Source organism: Diabrotica virgifera, chromosome 6 (assembly GCF_917563875.1).
Source record: "Diabrotica virgifera virgifera chromosome 6, PGI_DIABVI_V3a".
NCBI classification, from domain to species: domain Eukaryota; kingdom Metazoa; phylum Arthropoda; class Insecta; order Coleoptera; family Chrysomelidae; genus Diabrotica; species Diabrotica virgifera.
This window is the reverse complement of record NC_065448.1, coordinates 6,553,282-6,573,112: the sequence shown is the minus strand read 5'-3', so window position 1 is coordinate 6,573,112 and position 19,831 is coordinate 6,553,282. Positions and strand designations below refer to the sequence as shown.

Genomic DNA, 19,831 nt, shown 5'->3' with positions numbered 1-19,831 from the left:
AACAAACATTTAGTAGAGAACAAGATTACGAGACTGATAAAATATACTATTTCGTGCGAATTTAAAAAAAACGAACACACGAAGTCAAACAATATTTATTTTAAAGCAATTTAATAACAAATACATAACAATTAAATAAAACAATAAAGTATTTAACAAACATATTGAAAATAGTTGTTTTAAAGTCAATAGAATAAAAAATTTCAATGTAAAACGAATAATGTTTAAATTCTTTTTATTAATTTTTTTTTGTATTTTGTGGTAGTCAGTGTTATCACCTCTAGTCCTTATGCAAGCTTCAGTTTGCGTGGGCACGCTCATAATCAAATTATCAACATTTTGTAGTGGTAGGTTACTCCATCCTTTAAGAGCAGCTTGTACTAGCCGTGCGGTGTTTTGTAGATTATCCCGGCGAGCTCTAATTTTTCTTTTAAGCATATCCCACAAATACTCTATAGGATTGAGCTCGGGTGAGCAAGCAGGCCACTCGAAACAAGGGATACCTTCTGCTTCAATGATGTCTGTAGTCACTCTAATGGTATGTGGAGGTCCATTATCATGCAATAAAATTAAATTTTCTCCTGTTGCACCTCTCTAGAGCCTGACTACAGGTTATCAACATACCTGTGAGCAGTTAAAGTTGACTGGACGAAAATTAAAGAAGTTTTTTTACGGATCATAATTCCTCTCCAGAACATTACACTTCCCCTTGTATATTTGTGAACAGATCTGACAGTTTTCGTTATTGCTTGTCTTCCTCGACCTCTAAGTACACGATTTCGTGGGTCATCTGATTTTACACAAATTCTGACTTCTTTTGAAAATAGCACATTTTGTCAATTCCCAATGTTCCAATTTTGGTGGTGAAGACACCAATTTAGGCGATCAATCTTGTGCTGCCGGATAACTCTGGAACCCATAACTGTCTCCTGCTGTATACTTCTTGGAACGAACTCTTTTTCTCATCGTTTCAACTGAAACAGTTACACCTGTAGCTTCCAAAAGCTGCCCTTGGAGGTGCAGGTGAGAAATGGTTGGGTGTCTTCCAGCTGATTGGACAATTAAACGATCGTAGAGAGCAGTTATTACTTTTGGCGACTTTTCCTTGCTTTATTTTTGATATTTCCTAGTTCCTGTTACCTAGCATGGGTTTTGGACAGAACGCCCTGTATTACGCATAGCTCTACAGCTATGTCCCTCTGAGAACATTACTTTCTCCACAAGACCAATAATCTTTCCTCGTTGTAAGTTCTATTATCCCACATGAGGCATATTTTCGTTTTTGGACGCCAAAGTTAGTTTATTTATTTTCGTTCAATTTGCAACTCAAGCAAATAACCTATACCGTACCGAGCTGTACTATTCGATTGTCTGATATATTTGTTTATTTTCAATAAAAACCTTTATTCTTCGCAACAATAACCAGTTTTTTCAAAAGAAATAAGTATTACTTTGAAATACATGGTGATTCCATATAAGTTTTTGTGTGTGTACATGAGGGGACTGTCCAAAAACTTACATCGGTCAAACTGGTAGAACCATTGTCAAACGTATAACAGAACACAAAAAGGCTTTCAATAATAGAAAAACAGATTCTGTGTACGCATTTCTCTTCTAGATCACAATCATTAATTCATCATTGATAAGTTGGGATGTTTTAAGTGTAAACAGAGCTTAAAGTGAGTTGGTAGCTCTGAGAGAGATGACCATCTGGCACTTACTGTTCTGCGATGATGTTCCATGCGGACGGACAAAAAGAGCAGACAACAACGGGGCAAAGAGTAGTTGTAGAAAACTGAATGTAAAATGTATTGAATAACATGTTAGTAATAAAGATGAATTATTCCATCGACAGTGGTCTTATTAATTAAACAATGGTTAAGGTACTTAAGGACATATCAATCATCATAGATAATGAAAATTAGATTAAACAAAGAAGCTCTGTTCTTATCGTCTAACGACTTCTTCTTCTTCTTCTTCTACGGCACTACAGCCCAAATTGAGCCTTGGCCTCCTTTATTTTTTGCCTCCACCCTTGCCTGTCTGTGGCTGCTCTTCTCCATACACGGAATCCTAAAAAGGCTTGTGCGTCGCTGTTTAAGGCCCATTTATACATATCAGGGCCGTGTCCGTTCCGTGTTAAGACAGGGCCCGGTCCAAAAAAAAAAAAAATGTACTCTTATGAGTATATTTATACATTGGCGTTTCTCGGACGGAGCCCGTCCGGGCCCGGTCTGAAATTAATCCCAGCCGATATTTTTGCTGTCGGCACTGGCGATGCACGAAAATGACACGGATCGCAGGGACTTGTATAAACACGATTTTATTGTTTTGTGAACGCGACTGCTGGAAAACAGACAAGCAATAGATATTGTGAGGCGAGATCTTTTATCCAAGCCGAAATATTTTCAACTATCTTTTACACAGAGATATGTAATAAAGTTTACCTCTCTTATTCGGCCCGGTACGCACACTGCCACAACCCGGTTGTATGTAAATATTGCATTAAAAATACCCGGACTCGGCACTAACCCGGAACGGACACGGCCCGGGTATGTATAAATGGGCCTACAAGGTGTGTCTTCCCAGCGGAGTCTTCTAACGACGAGCGGAGGCAAATGAAAGAATAGATAACGTCGAAAGGCCGATACACAAACAAATACACACTATTTCAAATATTTAAAAGTACAATGATTACAAATACCAATTTGGCATTATACAGTGTATCACAGCCATTCATGTGAATATTAAATCTTCTTCTTAAAGTGCCATATCCGCGGCGGAGGTCGGCAATCATCATAGCTATTCGTATTTTAGAGATGGCTGCTCTGAAAAGTTCATTTGATGTACATCCGTACCACTCTCTCAGGTTGCGCAGCCACGATATTCTGCGTATATTAAATCTAAATATGTACAATTCGTACAAATAAACTTGGTATACAGGGTGTTTGGTAAAGAATGGGCCATAGCTTAACCTCAGATTCCTGAGGTTAAAATAGGTCGATTTAAGCTAACTTACCTTAGTACAAAAGTTGATAATAACCGAAATACAGGGTGTCAAAGTTAAACTTTTAATTTATTTATTTTTGAATATTTCCTGACAGGCATGGGACAACAACACAAAATTTGGTAGGTGGTGCTGGTGTTGTACAATCTACTAAATTATGTTAAACAAACGTTTCTGGCTACTACCAGAGGCGTACGACGGGGGAACGTGAATGGTTGACCCTTCCCGAATTCTACGCCACTGGCGGAATTGATATTTTAGTGCAATTTTTTGATTCTCCAATACTTTATATGTAAAGAACATACTCTTCATTCGTAACGATAAAGCCATTAGTTTTCGAGATATTTGAAACTAAAAACGAAGGAGCATAATACATTAACCAAAATAAGTGTGCCTTTTCATTTTTAACTTCAAATACATATCTCGAAAACTCATGTATATTATTTGCATAGAAAGTATTGGAGAGTCTAAAAATTATGCTAAAATAGCAGTTTCATCAGTGGCGTAGAATTTGGGAAGGGTCAACCATTCACTTTCCCCTGTCGTACGCCTCTGGTATTAACCACAAACGATTATTTAACATAATTTAGTAGGGTGTACAGTACCTACACTTTCTGCCAAGTATCACAAGGATATGTCAAATTATTTTAATGTATTCTTTTTTTTATAGTTATTTATGATATAAGTGTTAAAAGTACATGTTTAAGGCAAGCATGTGAAAGTTTGCAGAATGAGCGAAAGCGAGTTCTGCAATTCACATGAGTGCCTTAAAAATGTACTTTTTACACGCATATCATACAATATTTTTTCTACAAACGCAATTACAGGACAATATCTACAAATGCTTTTACTTGAACTTGACTGACATTCCAATTTTATATTTTTTTGATATTACATCAAAATTGCATATACGGTCAATACGAACTGCAGTGCCTTAAATTTTTTTTAAAGCACTAGTGCCTTAAAGTAGCATTTTTAACGCTCGTATGGAGTGCTAAAAATTGCATTTTTAACACGGTTGTAGAAAAAATAATGTATTCTTTATTTAAAACTTCAAGAACTATGTGTGCCCGATACTATAAAACTATTTGACATATCCTTATGGTACTTGGCAGAAAGTGTAGGTACTGCATATCCTACTAAATTATGTTAAATAATCGTTTGTGGTTAATACCAGAGGCGTACGACAGGGGAAAGTGAATGGTTGACCCTTCCCACATTCTACGCCACTGATGAAACTGTTATTTTAGCATAATTTTTAGATTCTCCAATACTTTTTATGCAAATAATACACTCTTCATTCTTAACGATAAAGTCATGAGTTTTCGAGATATTTGAAGTTAAAACTGAAAAGGCACACTTATTTTGATTAATGTATTATGCTCCTTCGTTTTTAGCTTCAAATATCTCGAAAACTAATGGGTTTATCGATACGAATGAAAAGTATGTTTCTTACGTAAAAAGTATTAGAGAATAAAAAAGTTGCACTAAAATAGCAATTCCGCCAGTGGCGTAGAATTTGGGAAGGGTCAACCATTCATGTTCCCCCGTCGTACGCCTCTGGTAGTAGCCAGAAACGTTTGTTTAACATAATTTAGTAGATTGTACAATACCAGCACCACTTACCAAATTTCATGTTGTTGTCCCATGCCTGTCAGGAAATATTCAAAAATAAATAAAACAAGAATGTGTGTGTACTTTGTACGCACGTAAGAAGTTATACTTCTACTACATATTATGTGATTTTTAAGACAATACCAAAAATTAAAAGAAAAATAAAAGAATAAAACGCACACAAGGATATTGAAAAATGCCACAAAGAAAAAATGATTTCTGAACGATAATAATTGTTGGCAAAAATTGTAGATACGCATTTTCTGAAAAAAAAAATTATATAACAAATATACTTACAATCATAACATGCATAAAAAAATAAAAAAATAAAACCTGCATCGGGAATTGAACCCGTGAATTTCGTGGCACTTTGATTCGTAATCGAAGCGTAGACTCACTCGTCCAATCCCACATTATTTATCATGTGGAAAAATACAGTAACTGAACGTTTTACTGTTTGACAGTTGTTTTGAAAATTAAATTATGTAGTTTAAATTTTGTGGAAGAAAATATAAAAATATAAAAAAACAGTAAGAAAACAATATATTAGATGAAGATTGGTAGAACTTTTGTTGGTAATCAAATTAAGTATGTAAATCAAAGCATTACATACCTACTAGATAAATAAATCTACGCCAAAAAATCATAATTTAAAAATAAAAATCGAACCTAATTTGGGATTTCTCTCTAAAATCCGCATTCTTGAGAAAATAAATGTATGTATTTCAACCTAATCCAAATGTATAATTACAATATGATTATAATAAAAACTACTTACCAAATTAGAATGAGTTTTCCTTGTCCAAAATAGTCCAAAAGTCCAAAAATATAGGTATATGAAAACTATTTAAAAAGGCAGTATAACTATTAACTAACTTTTGTTTGTTGTTTCTTTTCACACAAATTTTAAAACGCAACAACCATAAATAATCTAACTACAGCTGTGCCACAGCCGCCATATTGAATAATTTTTGACATGTCATTTGAACATCCAATCAGAACAAAGTTATAATGCGCATGCGCCCGGTCGCTAGGTTTTATCATATAAAAAATTCACCCTCTATCGCCGGTAAAGAAGTATAACTTCAATAAAAGTTTAACTTTGACACGCTGTATTTAGATTATTATCAACTTTTGTACTAAGGTAAGTTAGTTTAAATCGACCTATTTTAAGCTCAGGAATCTAAGATTAAGCTATGGCCCATTATTTACCAAACACCCTGTATAGTAGAGAAAATAAAACTTGTTTTACAAAAAGTGCCGAGTTTCTTATTGAAACCTTCTTAGGTATGAAAGAAAGAGAGAATATGTTGTTTACTAGAAACAATAATACATGTTGTTTTAGAGTCATCAACTTACCTCAATACCAAAGAACTACCTTTGGTTTTATCCTTCTCACTCTGCACGCACAGACTACTATTATGCAGTCGTATCTCGTACTGATCGACGTAGTTTCGTTTCCTTAGATGCCAGGGCTGGAAGGAGTCTCTCTCCAAGGCTGACCATTTCTTCCTCAGCCGTTCGCCTTCTTCGCTCGGTAGAGGGAGCTCGGGATATACGTGTTTGAGATACCAGTCGAAATCGTAGCAGTGCAGTTCTTTACGGAGCTGTAGTCGAGAGGAGATGTCGCCGTAATCGACGTTTTTGGAATCCGATCGTTGTTTCAAGAAGAAATCCTGAGAAAATTTAAAGATATAACAGTTTTATTCCAAGAGAGGTTGTATTGAAAATAACATATACCAATATAGTATATAAAATTAATAAATTGCAAGAAGTAATATCAACTCTGCACACTGAGGCTGATAGTCTCATTGAACAGCCGAATCAACGAGCATAAGAAATGATTTTTTACATATCTTTTCTAAAGTATATCTATCTGGCAAATGCAAACTGGATGAGGAAAATTACTGACCAACAGAACGGTTCAACTGGCCGCTTATGCCGGTAATATTAATATTATTAGTAGAACATCAACATGAGCACAGAAAACATACGCATAGTTAAAAACGCAGACGAAAAGCCTAGGTCTGGAAATTAACACAGAAAAAACAAAAATAATGATACATACGAGAAGACATATAGTCCCACAAAACTTTATACATCAATATGACATTGAAACGGTTGGAAAGTTTACATATCTGGGAGTAGAAATATATGCCGACGGATCAGAAGATGGAGAAATACGGAAGAGAACAACGCAGGCAAACAGAGCTTATTTTGCCTTCTTCCATATATTTCGGTCTAAAGTCTAAAAGTGTCATCCAAAAAACAAACTCAGCGCATTCGAAAGGAAAATACTAAGGAGAATACTAGGAGCTGTGGGGGAAAATGGAATCTTTAGAATTCGATACAACAACGAACTTTATCAACTGTATAAGGAAACACCCCTGTCAGACTTCATTAGAATACAAAGATTGCAATGGGCCGGACATATGATAAGAATGAGAGAGGATAGGCTACCAAAAAGAGCACTGAACGGTAGAATGCAGGGAAAGAGACCGGTTGGAAAGCCAAGAAAGTGCTGGAAAGACACAGTAAGGAGCGACGCACAAGCACTTTTAGGAGTCCGTGTATGGAGAAGAGCAGCCACAGAAAAACAAGGGTGGAGGCAAAAAATAAAGGAGGCCACGGCTCAATTTTCGCTGTAGTACCGTAGAAGAACAAGAAAATGGCTTTTGGTCCACTCTATATATAAAATAACGATCAGGAATCTAATTTTCTAATCAAAAATCTAAATAAAAAATGGCCTTACCTTGTAATTATCCATCCATACATGAGCAACTCTTAACGAATTATGCAGCATAGTATCCTTCCCATCAGGCGACCCATAGGGCCTTCTGTGCCTAAAAATATGACCAACTCTACTGCATGGTATCAACTCCAAAGATCCTCCGCACATCCATATCTACATAAAAAAAAGGAATAATTATTTTGGAGACTAAGCACATTTAAGTCGCTGCAACTCACCCTAAATGATATTTCTAGATTCTCTCCTCCCCATATATTCATACCAGCGTCATATTCGCCGATATCGATGAAGTAGTTCTTGTCGATCGCGAACAGACCGCCTGCCATTGTGGGAGATTTAATCGGTTTGACGAAATCCTCTTTTGTTTGTAAAGTACCTAGAAATACAAGAAAATGCTTTCAAAGTGGCCTAATCCCATTTAAACTTGGCAACATTATATTTAATTATCATAGTTAATAGAGTTTATACAGCAATTATATCCAATACATATAAAGTGTGAAAGTAATCAATTCAGGAAATCTTGGCGCAGAGTGAAAAAATAATAATTAAAATACTAAAAATATGCAGTGTAAATACAGAAGTACAAGTGATGCCAGAAGATAAGCTGATAAAACGTCACTAATATTGGACGCTGCCACCCAAATAAATAAAGTAAGATGTTACACTGAGAAGAGTCAAGCTTCAGAGGAGTTGATCCGGGCGACACCCTTACTTCGGTCCATATCTAATGAGCAGTGAAGGCAAAGGCAAAGAACATAATCTAATGGACAGCAAAGGTAACACAACACAACAGATGAAAACGACAAGAAGACAGAAGGAGATTAAAACGAAAAATAGACAAATCTCTCATCAACAAAAGGGGTAAAAAGATCGAGGAAGAATTAAAAGGACTCAGGGAAATTAACAAGAACCGCAAAATAATTAAAAATGGGGGAGAAGAAAATTATTGAATCCTTAAACCATATAACCAATTGAGATCATATTTGGAGATTTTCAAGTGGAAATAGACAAAATAACAATCAAATTATCTTACCTGTGGGTAAATTTTCCCATTTAAAATGCAGTCCCCAGTTGAAACCACCTCGGACAAGAGGACTACCAGAGTAATTAAATGTATCTGGATTTATAATATCAATTATTGGCATTACCACATTTGATCGCTTTTCTTTGATTCGAGAGAGGAGCGGCTCTATCCATCCATTGTTTACCTCTATGTGACTGTCCAAAAAAATAAGAACCTTAAAAATAACATTGATCTGTTAATTAAGAATTCCCTTAATTATTGTTATTTAAAGTTTTACCTGTCCTTGAGCTTTCCTAGCACCAACCAATCTAGCTCTGATCAACCCTTCTCTTCTATCAGTCTTAAACAACTTAACTTTTTTTAAATTATTCTGCTTTATATACTTATCTATATCTTCATGTAAATTTTCAATATCACTTTCGTCATCTATTAACAATATTTCTTCTAATAATTTATCAGGTGTCCTGTTGAGTATAGAATAAACGGTTCTGAGGAGTGTTCTAAAATGTTCATTGTAAAAGCAAACAATTATACTAGCTTTTGGAAGATTGTCAGGATAAACTTTTTCTTTGCACCTAAAAACACAAGACCACATGTTATATTTGATTAAAATTGGAAAAGTAGAAGAAGAAAACTCAATCAGAAAGTTGTATCAACAAAAAAGTTAATTCGAGTTAACATTGGAAACAATTTTCAGAGCAACTCTGAAAATTATTGAAGGTCTGACATTAACCCATTCGCTGCTGATCATGCTCCAGCGTGTGTTATGGTTACTCAGTCAGGTACCGGTCACGCACCAGAGAGTGATATGATCACTTCAATCAGGTGTTGTTCAATAGAATGGCTCCTAGCCGAGTTCCACCGAGGAATATTGGCAATGGTTGGCAAGGACCAGAAACATTGACGAAATAGACTAGGGAAGGTCGAGACTCATCTAGGGCTATTGCACCACTGATGATAATGATAATTTAGATATTAAATAAACAAATATACTGAATTCTTTATATAATAAGACTTACAGCTGGTTCCTTGTATCTGGAATGCTCCTGTTTAAGCTCAGTCTATTACTAACTAACACATTATAAGCATGCACTTTATATCCTTCGTCTTTAACTTCTTGATCTTTCAAATTTGTAATCATTCCAATGTCCATTAATGCTAAAAAACAGTATTGTCAATGTAGATTTTAGTATAAGTATTGGATTCAACCATTACTTGACGGAAGGTCATTTTACAGGGTTGGGCTGTTTTAAAACAAGCTTTTTAAAACAACGTTTTAAAACATGTTTAAAAACACTGGAAAAAACAGTTGTGTTTTAAAACACTGTTTTAAAACATTGTTTTAAAACATAGTTTTTTTCGTTATTGTTTATTTAAACAACATTGTTATAAGACATTTGTGTTTGCTAATTTGCAAATTTGCAAACATAGATTGTAGAGTAAGTAGGTGCAATAACAATATTAATGTGAGTAAAAAGTAAAACTGAAAAAAAGTAACTGACTAAACTTAGGAAGTTGTCACTTCCTAACCTATTCCTCAATTTTGAGTGAACTAGACCATATGAAGAAAATAGCCTCTCCACTCCAGCACTGGATGCAACTGCTGAAAATAATTGAGTTGTCAACTGCAACAACTCTGATGAAATAAACTGTTTTTGAGATAGCCACCATGTTAAAGAACTTAAATTGTCTACTGTATTTTTTGCAAACAAGTATTGTTTATTAAATGGCGGTGCTAAGGCACGAAATGACAGTATTTCGGGCATCACATTTGGGTGAAAATCCGAAATAAATAACAATGCTCTAACAACTTCCACCTCAGTGAGTTTCTGACCTAAGTACTGAGGGTCTAATAAATAAGCTAAATAATGTCCATCTGTTATACTCATTTGAAAACGTGCTTCTGCTTTATGAAGTTCCAATACGTTGCTACAACCGTTAGGTTGAGCTTCACTTTCACTTTGGAAATAACCCAGTAAGTCCTTCCAAATGTCTGTTGCATCTGCTATGGTGCAGGTATTTCTCTGGCATTTATCCAAATCTGTTGCAACAACTTTTAGCTTTGCGTTACACTGTATACACTGCAACTATCCACTAGAAATTAAAATAAAACCGAAGATACCAATATGAAATTCTATTATAATAAAGCAGAACTTAAAGCTTCCGAACTATCCTGAAAAACTGAATAGCGAATGTGATTTACATAATATCACGTGGTATAAGGAAAGGAAACAAAACAGTTAAACACTCGTTGCATGTGCGCGCAGGTCGCGTCTTCACGGGAATCACATAGGTGTGCCAGTTGAGGTTTATGGGAATCCCCGTTAGAAATCCAGTGAAGTACGTAATTATTTTAAAACTTTTTTTTTGTTTTAAAACAGTGTTTTTTTGTTTTAAAACAGTGGTTTTTTTTAGATGAAAAAAAAAACTGTTTTAAAACAAAAAACATTGTTTTTAAACAAAAAAAAACCAATTTTTGTCCAACCCTGTCATTTTATCTAACAATAAAACACTGAAAACTTTTGGTTTCTATACTACTGGAAAATTTATTACAAATTAATGTTTCCTCAGAAATGAAACTCCAATCCACACAAGACAGGTGAAAATTTATTAAAATCAGCACATTCAAAATTATAATACAGTGCCGGCAAAAAAATCTTTACATTGGCAAATCATCTTCATCATGGCTTATTCACTCCTGGCAGAGTGTTTGCCGCCCTTTTGGGCTCTCTGATTCATTTGTTGCGGAGAATCAGTCCGCTGTTGTCTTTTATTATTATAGCAGCGTGTGTGACTTGGCTTTGTCTACAACTTTTCTCCATTCTTTCCGGTCCTTACAACGCTCCTTCCAATTGTAGATTCTCAGCTTCTTTATGTCTCCCAAGACTTGATCATTGGCAAATAAATCACCAAATTTGAAGACAATTTGCATGCGTTCTGTCTGCGCTTGGTGGGGCAGGGAGGGGAGGGGGTGTACTTTCGACGGCAATTGTCTGTAGTTTATGGACCGCTTAGCTTATTTAGGGTATTCTGCGCGTTTGCACTGGAAACAGTTGGCTTTGTGCGGGTAGTCAGTGTTAAACTTCGTCTCATTTAGCGCGTAAAGTTTGAGATCGTCAAATTCTAAATTGAACTGACAAATATGGTTCGAAAGAAACTCACAAAGGAGGAGAAAGTTCGTGTTTTAACATTACTGAAGAAAGGGGACTCCGTAATTACCATAGCACGTGATATTGGTGCTTCAAGAGAGGCTATTTATCAACTGAAACGTTGCAGCCTAACGTTTCAGTCCACAAACTCTCTTGAAGCACCAATATCACATGCTACGGTAATTACAGAGTCCACTTTCTCCAGTAATGTTAAAGCACGAACCTTCTCCTCTTTTGTGAGTTTCTTTCGAACCATATTTGTCAGTTCAATTTAGAATTTGACGATCTCAAACTTTACGTGGTAAATGAGACGAAGTTTAACACTGACTACCTGCACAAAGCCAACTGTTTACAATGCAAACGCGCAGAATACCCTAAATAAGCTAAGGGGTCCGTAAACTACAGAAAATTGCTGTGGCAAGTACGCTATCCCCCTCCCCTCCCCTTCCCGCAAGCGCAGACAGAACGCATACAAATTGTCTTCAAATTTGGTGATTTATTTGGCAATGTAAAGATTTTTTTTGCTGGCACTGTAATCACAAGCAAATATATTAAAACATCAGATAAACAAAATCCAACTCAAAGGCTGGGTACAGGTCAACCAATCTTAAAATAGGTTTATCACAAATGACAACATGTAAATCCTTATAGTTGGAGAATAGTAGATCCAAATAGTTGTTATATCTGTTTGGAGTGTCTATATTTTGAAATAATCAAAGGTAAGCAGCACAATCAGTTATAAAATTAGCTTGTTTAGTTATTATTCCACAAGGGATCGAACTATTTTCACAACTTATCCATTTTACCTTGGGTAAATTAAAGTCCCCCCATACAAAAAGTCAGTAATTCCATTTGATCTACAACATTCATGACAGATAAACAATATGTTTCATAAGTTTCTATATTTGAATCACCAGGTATGTAGCCATTGCCGACAAGTATTTTATGACAACCAATACTTATCAAACAATATCAACAACTCAAACAACAGTTTTTAAAAGAAAGAAATAATGCACGTATTAAAAATAGCAACAACATGATAAAAGAAAGTTGGAAAATCATCAATAATAATCAAAATAAAAATAAACCTACATTAGCAAATACAATTAAAATAAATGACAATGAAAATATAAAAACTAAAGATAAAGCCAACCTGATAAATAACTATTTCATCAATAAAAATAATAATAACTCAACTCCAAATTATCTCATGAAAATTAATCAATTTTCCAAGACCTTCTTTCTTTCTCCAACTACACCTGCAGAAGTGCTGTCACTTATAAGTAAGACCACATCTAAACATGCTGAAGGTTTAGATGAAATCAATGGTAAGGTTATAAGATATGTTGCCAGTCACATATGTGAACCTTTGTCACATTTAATCAACGAATCTTTTACGACAGGCCAATTTCCCAATATAAAGGAATCCAAGGGATTTCCAATTTTTAAAAATAAAGGTTCTGCAAGTAATATTGAGAATTACCGTTTGATTTGTATACCCAGTCAGATTGCAAAGTTGTTTGAACTGGCATTCTGTGAAAGACTAACAAGCTATCTAGGAGCATTTCATTTACTGCCAGATGTCCAAAACGGGTTCAGGAAAGGCAAATCTATTGTAAGTGCTGTTAATGACTGTCTTAATTGTATCTATGAAGCTCTAAATGAAAAACAGAACACGTTGGGTCTTTTTTATGATCTCAGTTGTGCTTTCGACATAATGGATCACAGGCTGCTTCTGATGAAGATGGAAGGCATGGGAGGTCGAGTTATACCACATGACTGGGTAAGATCATATTTGTCAAATCGTCTGCAAGCAATAATATTAGATGGTACACTATCAGGCCCAATGAAGTCTTCTGTGGGGGTACCACAAGGTTCGGTTCTTGGTCCTCTCTTCTTTATTGATTTTATCAATGATATCAACCAAGTTTGCACTACTCCTAATCAAATTATTGAATATGCAGATGATACAAGCTTCATTATATTACATTATCAATATGATCAGCTTGTTAGCAAGGGAAATACAGCATCTCAGGAATTTAGTAAGTATTGCAAAGACAACGGCCTTAAATTAAATATAACAAAAACCAGTTTCATGAGAATTTTTACCAAAGAATACAGCCCCTGACTATGATCCTTATCTATATATTGATCACAAGTCCATTCAAAATGCTGAAGTAATAAAATTTTTAGGACTGATGCTAGATCCAAAGCTAAGTTGGGAAGATCAAATAGATAAAGTAACCTCGACACTAAGTAGTCGTTGTTATGTAATTAGAAATATAAGGGATACTGTATCCTTCCTTATATTAAAACTAATGTACTATAGCTTGGTGCAGTCAGTCCTTCAGTACTGCTTAATATTTTGGAGCACATCTCCATACATGAATACTTTTATATCTCAAAAAAAAAATACTACGAATTATGTTTAAAGTATCACCAACTACATCATGTAAACCACTATTTATAAAAGCTAACATCTTGACTCTTCCTAGCCTATATATTTTACAACTAATAATGTATATAAAAAACATGAGCAAACATTCCTTAGGAATGCTGATCTACATTCACATAACACACGCCTCAAGGATAACATACACCAGCCTTTTTCCTGCCTGGGAGTGACACAGCATGCTCCTACCTACATTGGGATCAAATGTTTTAATAAGTTCAGTGACATGTCGGTGACACATAAGATGCATCTTGGCACTATTAAATGCTTTGAACAAAATCTAAAAACATTTCTAGTTAGCCATGCTTTTTACAGTATTGAAGAATTTTTAAATTTTTAATGTGTTTCTTGTAATGTATTTTTTTTTCTTTTTTTGTAAATTTTAATGTACTAATTTTTAATGTGTTTACATTTGTATAATCATATAATATTTTTTTGACTAGTCAGATAAATTTGTGTAATGTTGTATAGGTACACCTGGTTCCAAAAAAAACTGATACGACTCTTGACGCGTATTTTGTAGAAAATTTAGCAGTGTATTTTGAAGGATAAATACTTAATATTTACATACTGTCAATGTCACTGCCAAATCTTAAAATTTGTCAGATAGCTTATTCTGTTCCACGGTTATTAGACTTTATTATTAATCTTTATTATTAATACTTTCTCCGCAACTGAGGGTATCTTATCAACTGTATTGTTTTTAAACAATAGATGATAAAATAAAAATATTGACAGTTCAAAAATGTGAACATTATTGCATTGTGTGTGGCCTAAGTTTGGGCTGAAAACTGAAATGTATTACATTTTTACAAAATTTTGGAATGTTTAATTACGTAGACCAATTTTAACAGTTGTTTTCAATACAGATTTGAATCATCTACAAATAGTTTCTAATGTCTTTTGATGTCAAATAATTAGGGAAGCTGGAATTCAACAGTTTAGAATTTTACATTGAGTTAATGCAAAATTGTGACGCATGTCAAAATTCTCAATGTATTTTAATTGTATTCATTTTTTTTAATCCTGAGACAGCTAATAAATATTTTTGAAAAATTTAAACTCAGAATGAAAGAGTACATTATTACCGAGGGCTGAAAGTCCCTGAAAACTTCTATAATATTTATTTTAATAAGTTACAGGGCTGAAAAAAAAAGTGTGATATTTAATTACAAATATTTCATTCAATAGAAACTGCTTGTTTATTCTAAGGGGCTTTCCGCCCTCGGTAATAATGTAATCTTTCATCCTGCGTTTAAATTTTTCTAAAATACTTATTAGTTTTTTCATGAATCAGTTGTTTGTTGTTTGTTTATTTTATTATTTGTCTGTCATAATAAATATAATGTCAGATCAATCAAATACACTGCTCAACATGATGAAATCTTACTAAGAGTCGTATCAGTTTTTTTAGGAACCGGCTGTACATTGTATAAATTTCTAGACGAATAAATTCTATCTATTTATCAAAACAAACAAATGTTCGATTGTGTCAACTGTAGTATACAACAAAGTATACAACAAGATAAGGTGTTTTTAACTGCAATAAGCACCCCACCTTGTGTTGCACAGCTACTGGTTTTCTCAGATCTATCACATCCTGGACAAACTACACTTTTTTTACCACATTAATAGATAAATAGAATGCTTATAAGATGCATCTCACTGGTCAAAGTTATGAGTCTTTACTGCAAATTATTCGACTTGACTCATTACAGAGTCGTCGTCAACATAAAGATCTTTGCTTCTTATATAACTTAATTCATGGTCATAAATTCTGTATCCCACTTTTAAATAAAATTGGTCTACATGTACCTTCAAGAACCACCCGTTCTGTAACCACCTTCCACGAGGTCATTAACCGCACAAATTATGGTTCAAGTTCCTATCTCTCTAAAACTATTAAATTAGCAAACACATTGTCTCCGCAAATTGATTTCTTTGTGAACGACTTTACTGCGTTTTCCACACAATTACATTTATACTTAACTTAATGTTCTAATTTCAAGACTGATTTGTCAACTACTGTTATTGTCTTTGTTCTAGGATAAGTTGTATTTGTCAATTTCAAAATGTTCTAGCTCTCAATTGTTAAATGAGAGCAAGTAATTTTATTCTTTATTATTGTTTGTTATATATTTACCAATTTTGTACCTACTAGATCTTATTTTTCTAATTTGTGTGACATTTTAATTTAATTGTATCATGTACTAATGGACTTCGGTCCGTAAATAAATAATAAATAAATAAATAAATAAATAAATAAATAAATAGCTCATTTTGAGCTTGCCACGGACAGGGAGAGATTGGTTTTCTGTGGTTTCCCGATATCACTGCACAATTTGAATTGTTCATTGTTGAAAGGGGGCAAGTGCTATTTCCTACTTTTCGAGTTGCAGTAAACGACCCTTCTCTCTTTCTTTACCCGCATCATTTGGTATTGAAAGGAAGAGCACTGATGCACAGCACTGCTAAAAAGGACTATTTAATCACAAAGCCCTTTCTTCTCTGTCCTTACTCTGAACACAGCTCCTCCACACAGAAAACCACCCCACAACAGACAACAACACTACCAGTGAGCCGCAACGACACCAATGCCAAGACCCAGTCGAAACTCGACCCAGTGGAAAACTCTCTTTGTTTCAATACTCACATCATCAATGTCATTCAAACATCTATGAAAATGCTGGGTTTTGTAAAAAGAACAACTCGTGATTTTACAAACATATCCAGTATTAGAGTTCTTTACTTCTCTTTGGTCAGGTCTCACCTTGAGTATTGTTCTTCAGTGTGGTCCCCACACTACTTGGTCTACATTAGGAAACTTGAACAAGTCCAAAATAGTTTCTTCCGTTACATTGCTTTTAAGCTTCATACCTATCAAGATTACGCTGTATGGCAGCATCAACTGCAGGTCCCTTCTCTTGCAAGCAGGAGAAAACAAAGGGACCTTTTGCTATTATTCAAGATCTTAAATGGTATATGCAGTTGTTCTCAACTACTTTATAAGATCGCACTTTTTGTACCACCTCGCACCACTAGACAAGTGCGAACATTTTATGTACCATTCCACAGGTTTAATTATTCACTTTTTTCATTCGTACCCAGAGTCTTGAATTTAGCAAACTCCCTTTGCAATTTACAACTGTTCGACAACTCCATCAGTCGTTTTAAAAGAAATTTAGATGGGATCAATATTTGAGTGAAGCGTCTGTAATTTGTTAATTTGGTTTTGTAATTTGTTAACTTGGTTTTATGATATTATTTCATAGTACATATTTACTTCTAATATTGTATTTATATTTCTGTATGTCTGTTTTTTATATCATATTATGTTATTGTTTTTTTTCTGTACACTATGTATTTTTGTAGAATTGGGCTTGCCCGTAAAATAAATAAATAAATAAATAAATAAATGAAACAAACAATGGTGACAGACACCTAAAACAAGACGGAGTAATAAACCAAAAAAAAACAGACCAAACACTGCAAAGACTCTCAACATATTGGACCAGACAAACACATTGGACTTGGACTAGGAATATATCATTTGAGAAAGGCACTCTGTCTAATATACAGGAATTAACACATTGCGTGCGGGTGCCTGACTCTAAGATATACTCATGACTGACAAAAAAATACATATTTAGAATGTGTATAATCAATGGCATACATGCGCGCCGTCCGCACATTAGTGATCATGTAGCTCACATGTATGCCATCCGCAATGGAACGTGTTAATACATTTTGTGGAAGTATTGGAAACAAAAGTTTTCAGTACTTACATATTTGATTGTACAGTCGAACCCGCTTATTGGAATAGCCTTCGTGCCAAGCAAAAGTATTTTTATAACAGGGATATTCTAATAACCGATCATTCGTGGCTAGTAGAAACGTTCCGGGACCGCAAATTTCTATTCCTTAAAGCGGGATATTCCTTTAACAGGTATTCTAATAAGCGGGTTCGACTGTATTAAGGTAAAATATACTAAAAACTTACCATTGTCCGAAATAAGTTCAATTTGTCGCAAAGTATGGTGTGTAGGCTCGAATTTAATACTGTTACTAAGATTTGTACTTGTGTAATGAAAACTATATGGCCCTTTTGTAGGAGAACTTTCATTTTTCATTATTTGAAAGTACAAATACAGGGAAATTAACCAAGTGGCCGAAGCAAAGCATATTCCATATAAAAATGAATTATTTAGACTAACCATAATTACTTCCAATGTTGTTACTTTGTTACAGCTGTTTGAGTTTAAGTATTTTTTTCATCTTTAATGTTTTCATTAAAATGACATTAGAAATAGATTTGTTTTAGTTAGGTTAGGTTAAATGAAAGTTGTCTTCTTTAACGTCAAAGGAATCGTCATATTAGATGTGGCAACAATGAGAAGCTGTCAAATAGAGGGCCTAATTATAAATTATTAATAGGGGCGGAAGACTATAATTTGTAAGTTTTATTTGATTTAAATTAACACAAAATAAAAAAAAAATTAATTTGTATTGAAACATGGTCTTTTATGCATTAAAACACCAGTTACAACGTTTCTATTGGTTTGTAACTTGACTACTACAAAAATAGGGCCCTGATTCTAAATCAAATTTCGACACTAAACAAGTCGCTTTCAATATGGCGATGGCGACTGTCGAAATTATTTGACACGGAGATGAATGAATGGCCAAAAGCGAGGTTAGGTTTAGTTTAGATGTGTTTTGTTTATTTCTTGCAAGGAAAACTAAATCAAAAGGTATTATAATATAGCTGGGTTTAATTGAAATTTGCTTGTTTTGAGGAATTAGATAGAATAGTATTAAATTAGAAATATAATAATTGAGAATGTCCACAACATGAATCATCAACTCAATGAAAGATGTGAGGTAATAATCTGGGAAAATTAGTAAAAAACAAGGAAAATTAATTACCAGCTATTTTATTGCTGGACATGCTGAAATAAAATCTTCAAGATTTCCTATATTAGTAATATAGCTGTGCAAAGTCCACAGAAAGTGTGCTATTTTGTTTATAAACAAATTAGCGCTCCGAAATCTTTTTTTTTATTATTGCTCTAAAACTCCGAAAATTTTAACTTTAAACCAAAACACTCACATAAAAATTGACAGTAATTTAATTCTGCACATTAATAATTTATTCCAATTTCCTTCGACGGAAATTTTCTTCGGAAAATTCGGGTTTTCCAAACAAAATCTTTAATTTTCAACTAAAATTTGAGGGAAGTAATTATTTATCAATAATTAAATAATTTGGTGACAGTGACATAAATCTTTTTTGTTATGAGTGTCTTGAAGATATGAAAATTTGTATGTACAAAGAAGACCGGAATTAAAAGGTATCTAATGGTTCAAAGATTAAAATCCTGTTGTTTATAACTCTGTCGCAAATGCCGGTCAAATTTGACCGGTTATACCTGGAATCACTCCTCGCAATTCAATTTGTTTTTCTTCGAAAAGGACACAGAAGCCGTGCTCTTTTCAACAGCGTTAACTTAATTTAATTTAATCTAATATTTTCTGAGGGGTTCTATTTGTTTATAAGCCAAAAAATTGTTTCTTTATAACATTCCCGAGACCGCTCAAATGGTCCAATTTCAATCCTGTAAGGTACGTTGAATAGGTATAGTGCTTTTTTATATGAAAATCATAGTTATTCTGGTGTATCATAATCTTTCTGGTTATTATTTCGACCGAAATTTTTTAATTAACATTTTAATTATTGCTAAACTATTGGTTAGATTGTCGCCGGTCTCCTGATATACAGAGAGGGGCTAAATTATGGAATAAATTCATTTTCTCTAAAATGGACGATTTTAGAGAA

At 34.1% G+C, this 19,831-nt stretch overlaps 1 protein-coding gene across 2 annotated transcripts in view; it reads right to left on the bottom strand.

Annotated features, from left to right (window-relative positions):
• Nucleotides 1–18,329, bottom strand: part of LOC114349443 (polypeptide N-acetylgalactosaminyltransferase 35A-like) — a 36,625-nt gene extending 18,296 nt beyond the window's left edge. For both annotated transcript variants that reach the window (XR_007698858.1, XM_028299819.2), the window contains exons 1-7: nt 17,996–18,329; nt 9,414–9,552; nt 8,672–8,969; nt 8,404–8,608; nt 7,589–7,746; nt 7,374–7,526; nt 5,981–6,297 (exon numbers count right to left, since the gene is read on the bottom strand). Coding sequence is in view for 1 of the 2 variants with exons in the window: in XM_028299819.2 (XP_028155620.2) it covers nt 5,981–6,297; nt 7,374–7,526; nt 7,589–7,746; nt 8,404–8,608; nt 8,672–8,969; nt 9,414–9,552; nt 17,996–18,212 (1,487 nt within the window). In the remaining variant the exon portion in view is untranslated. The remainder of the gene's footprint in view (nt 1–5,980; nt 6,298–7,373; nt 7,527–7,588; nt 7,747–8,403; nt 8,609–8,671; nt 8,970–9,413; nt 9,553–17,995) is intronic.
• Between the last annotated feature and the right edge of the window lie 1,502 nt (nt 18,330–19,831).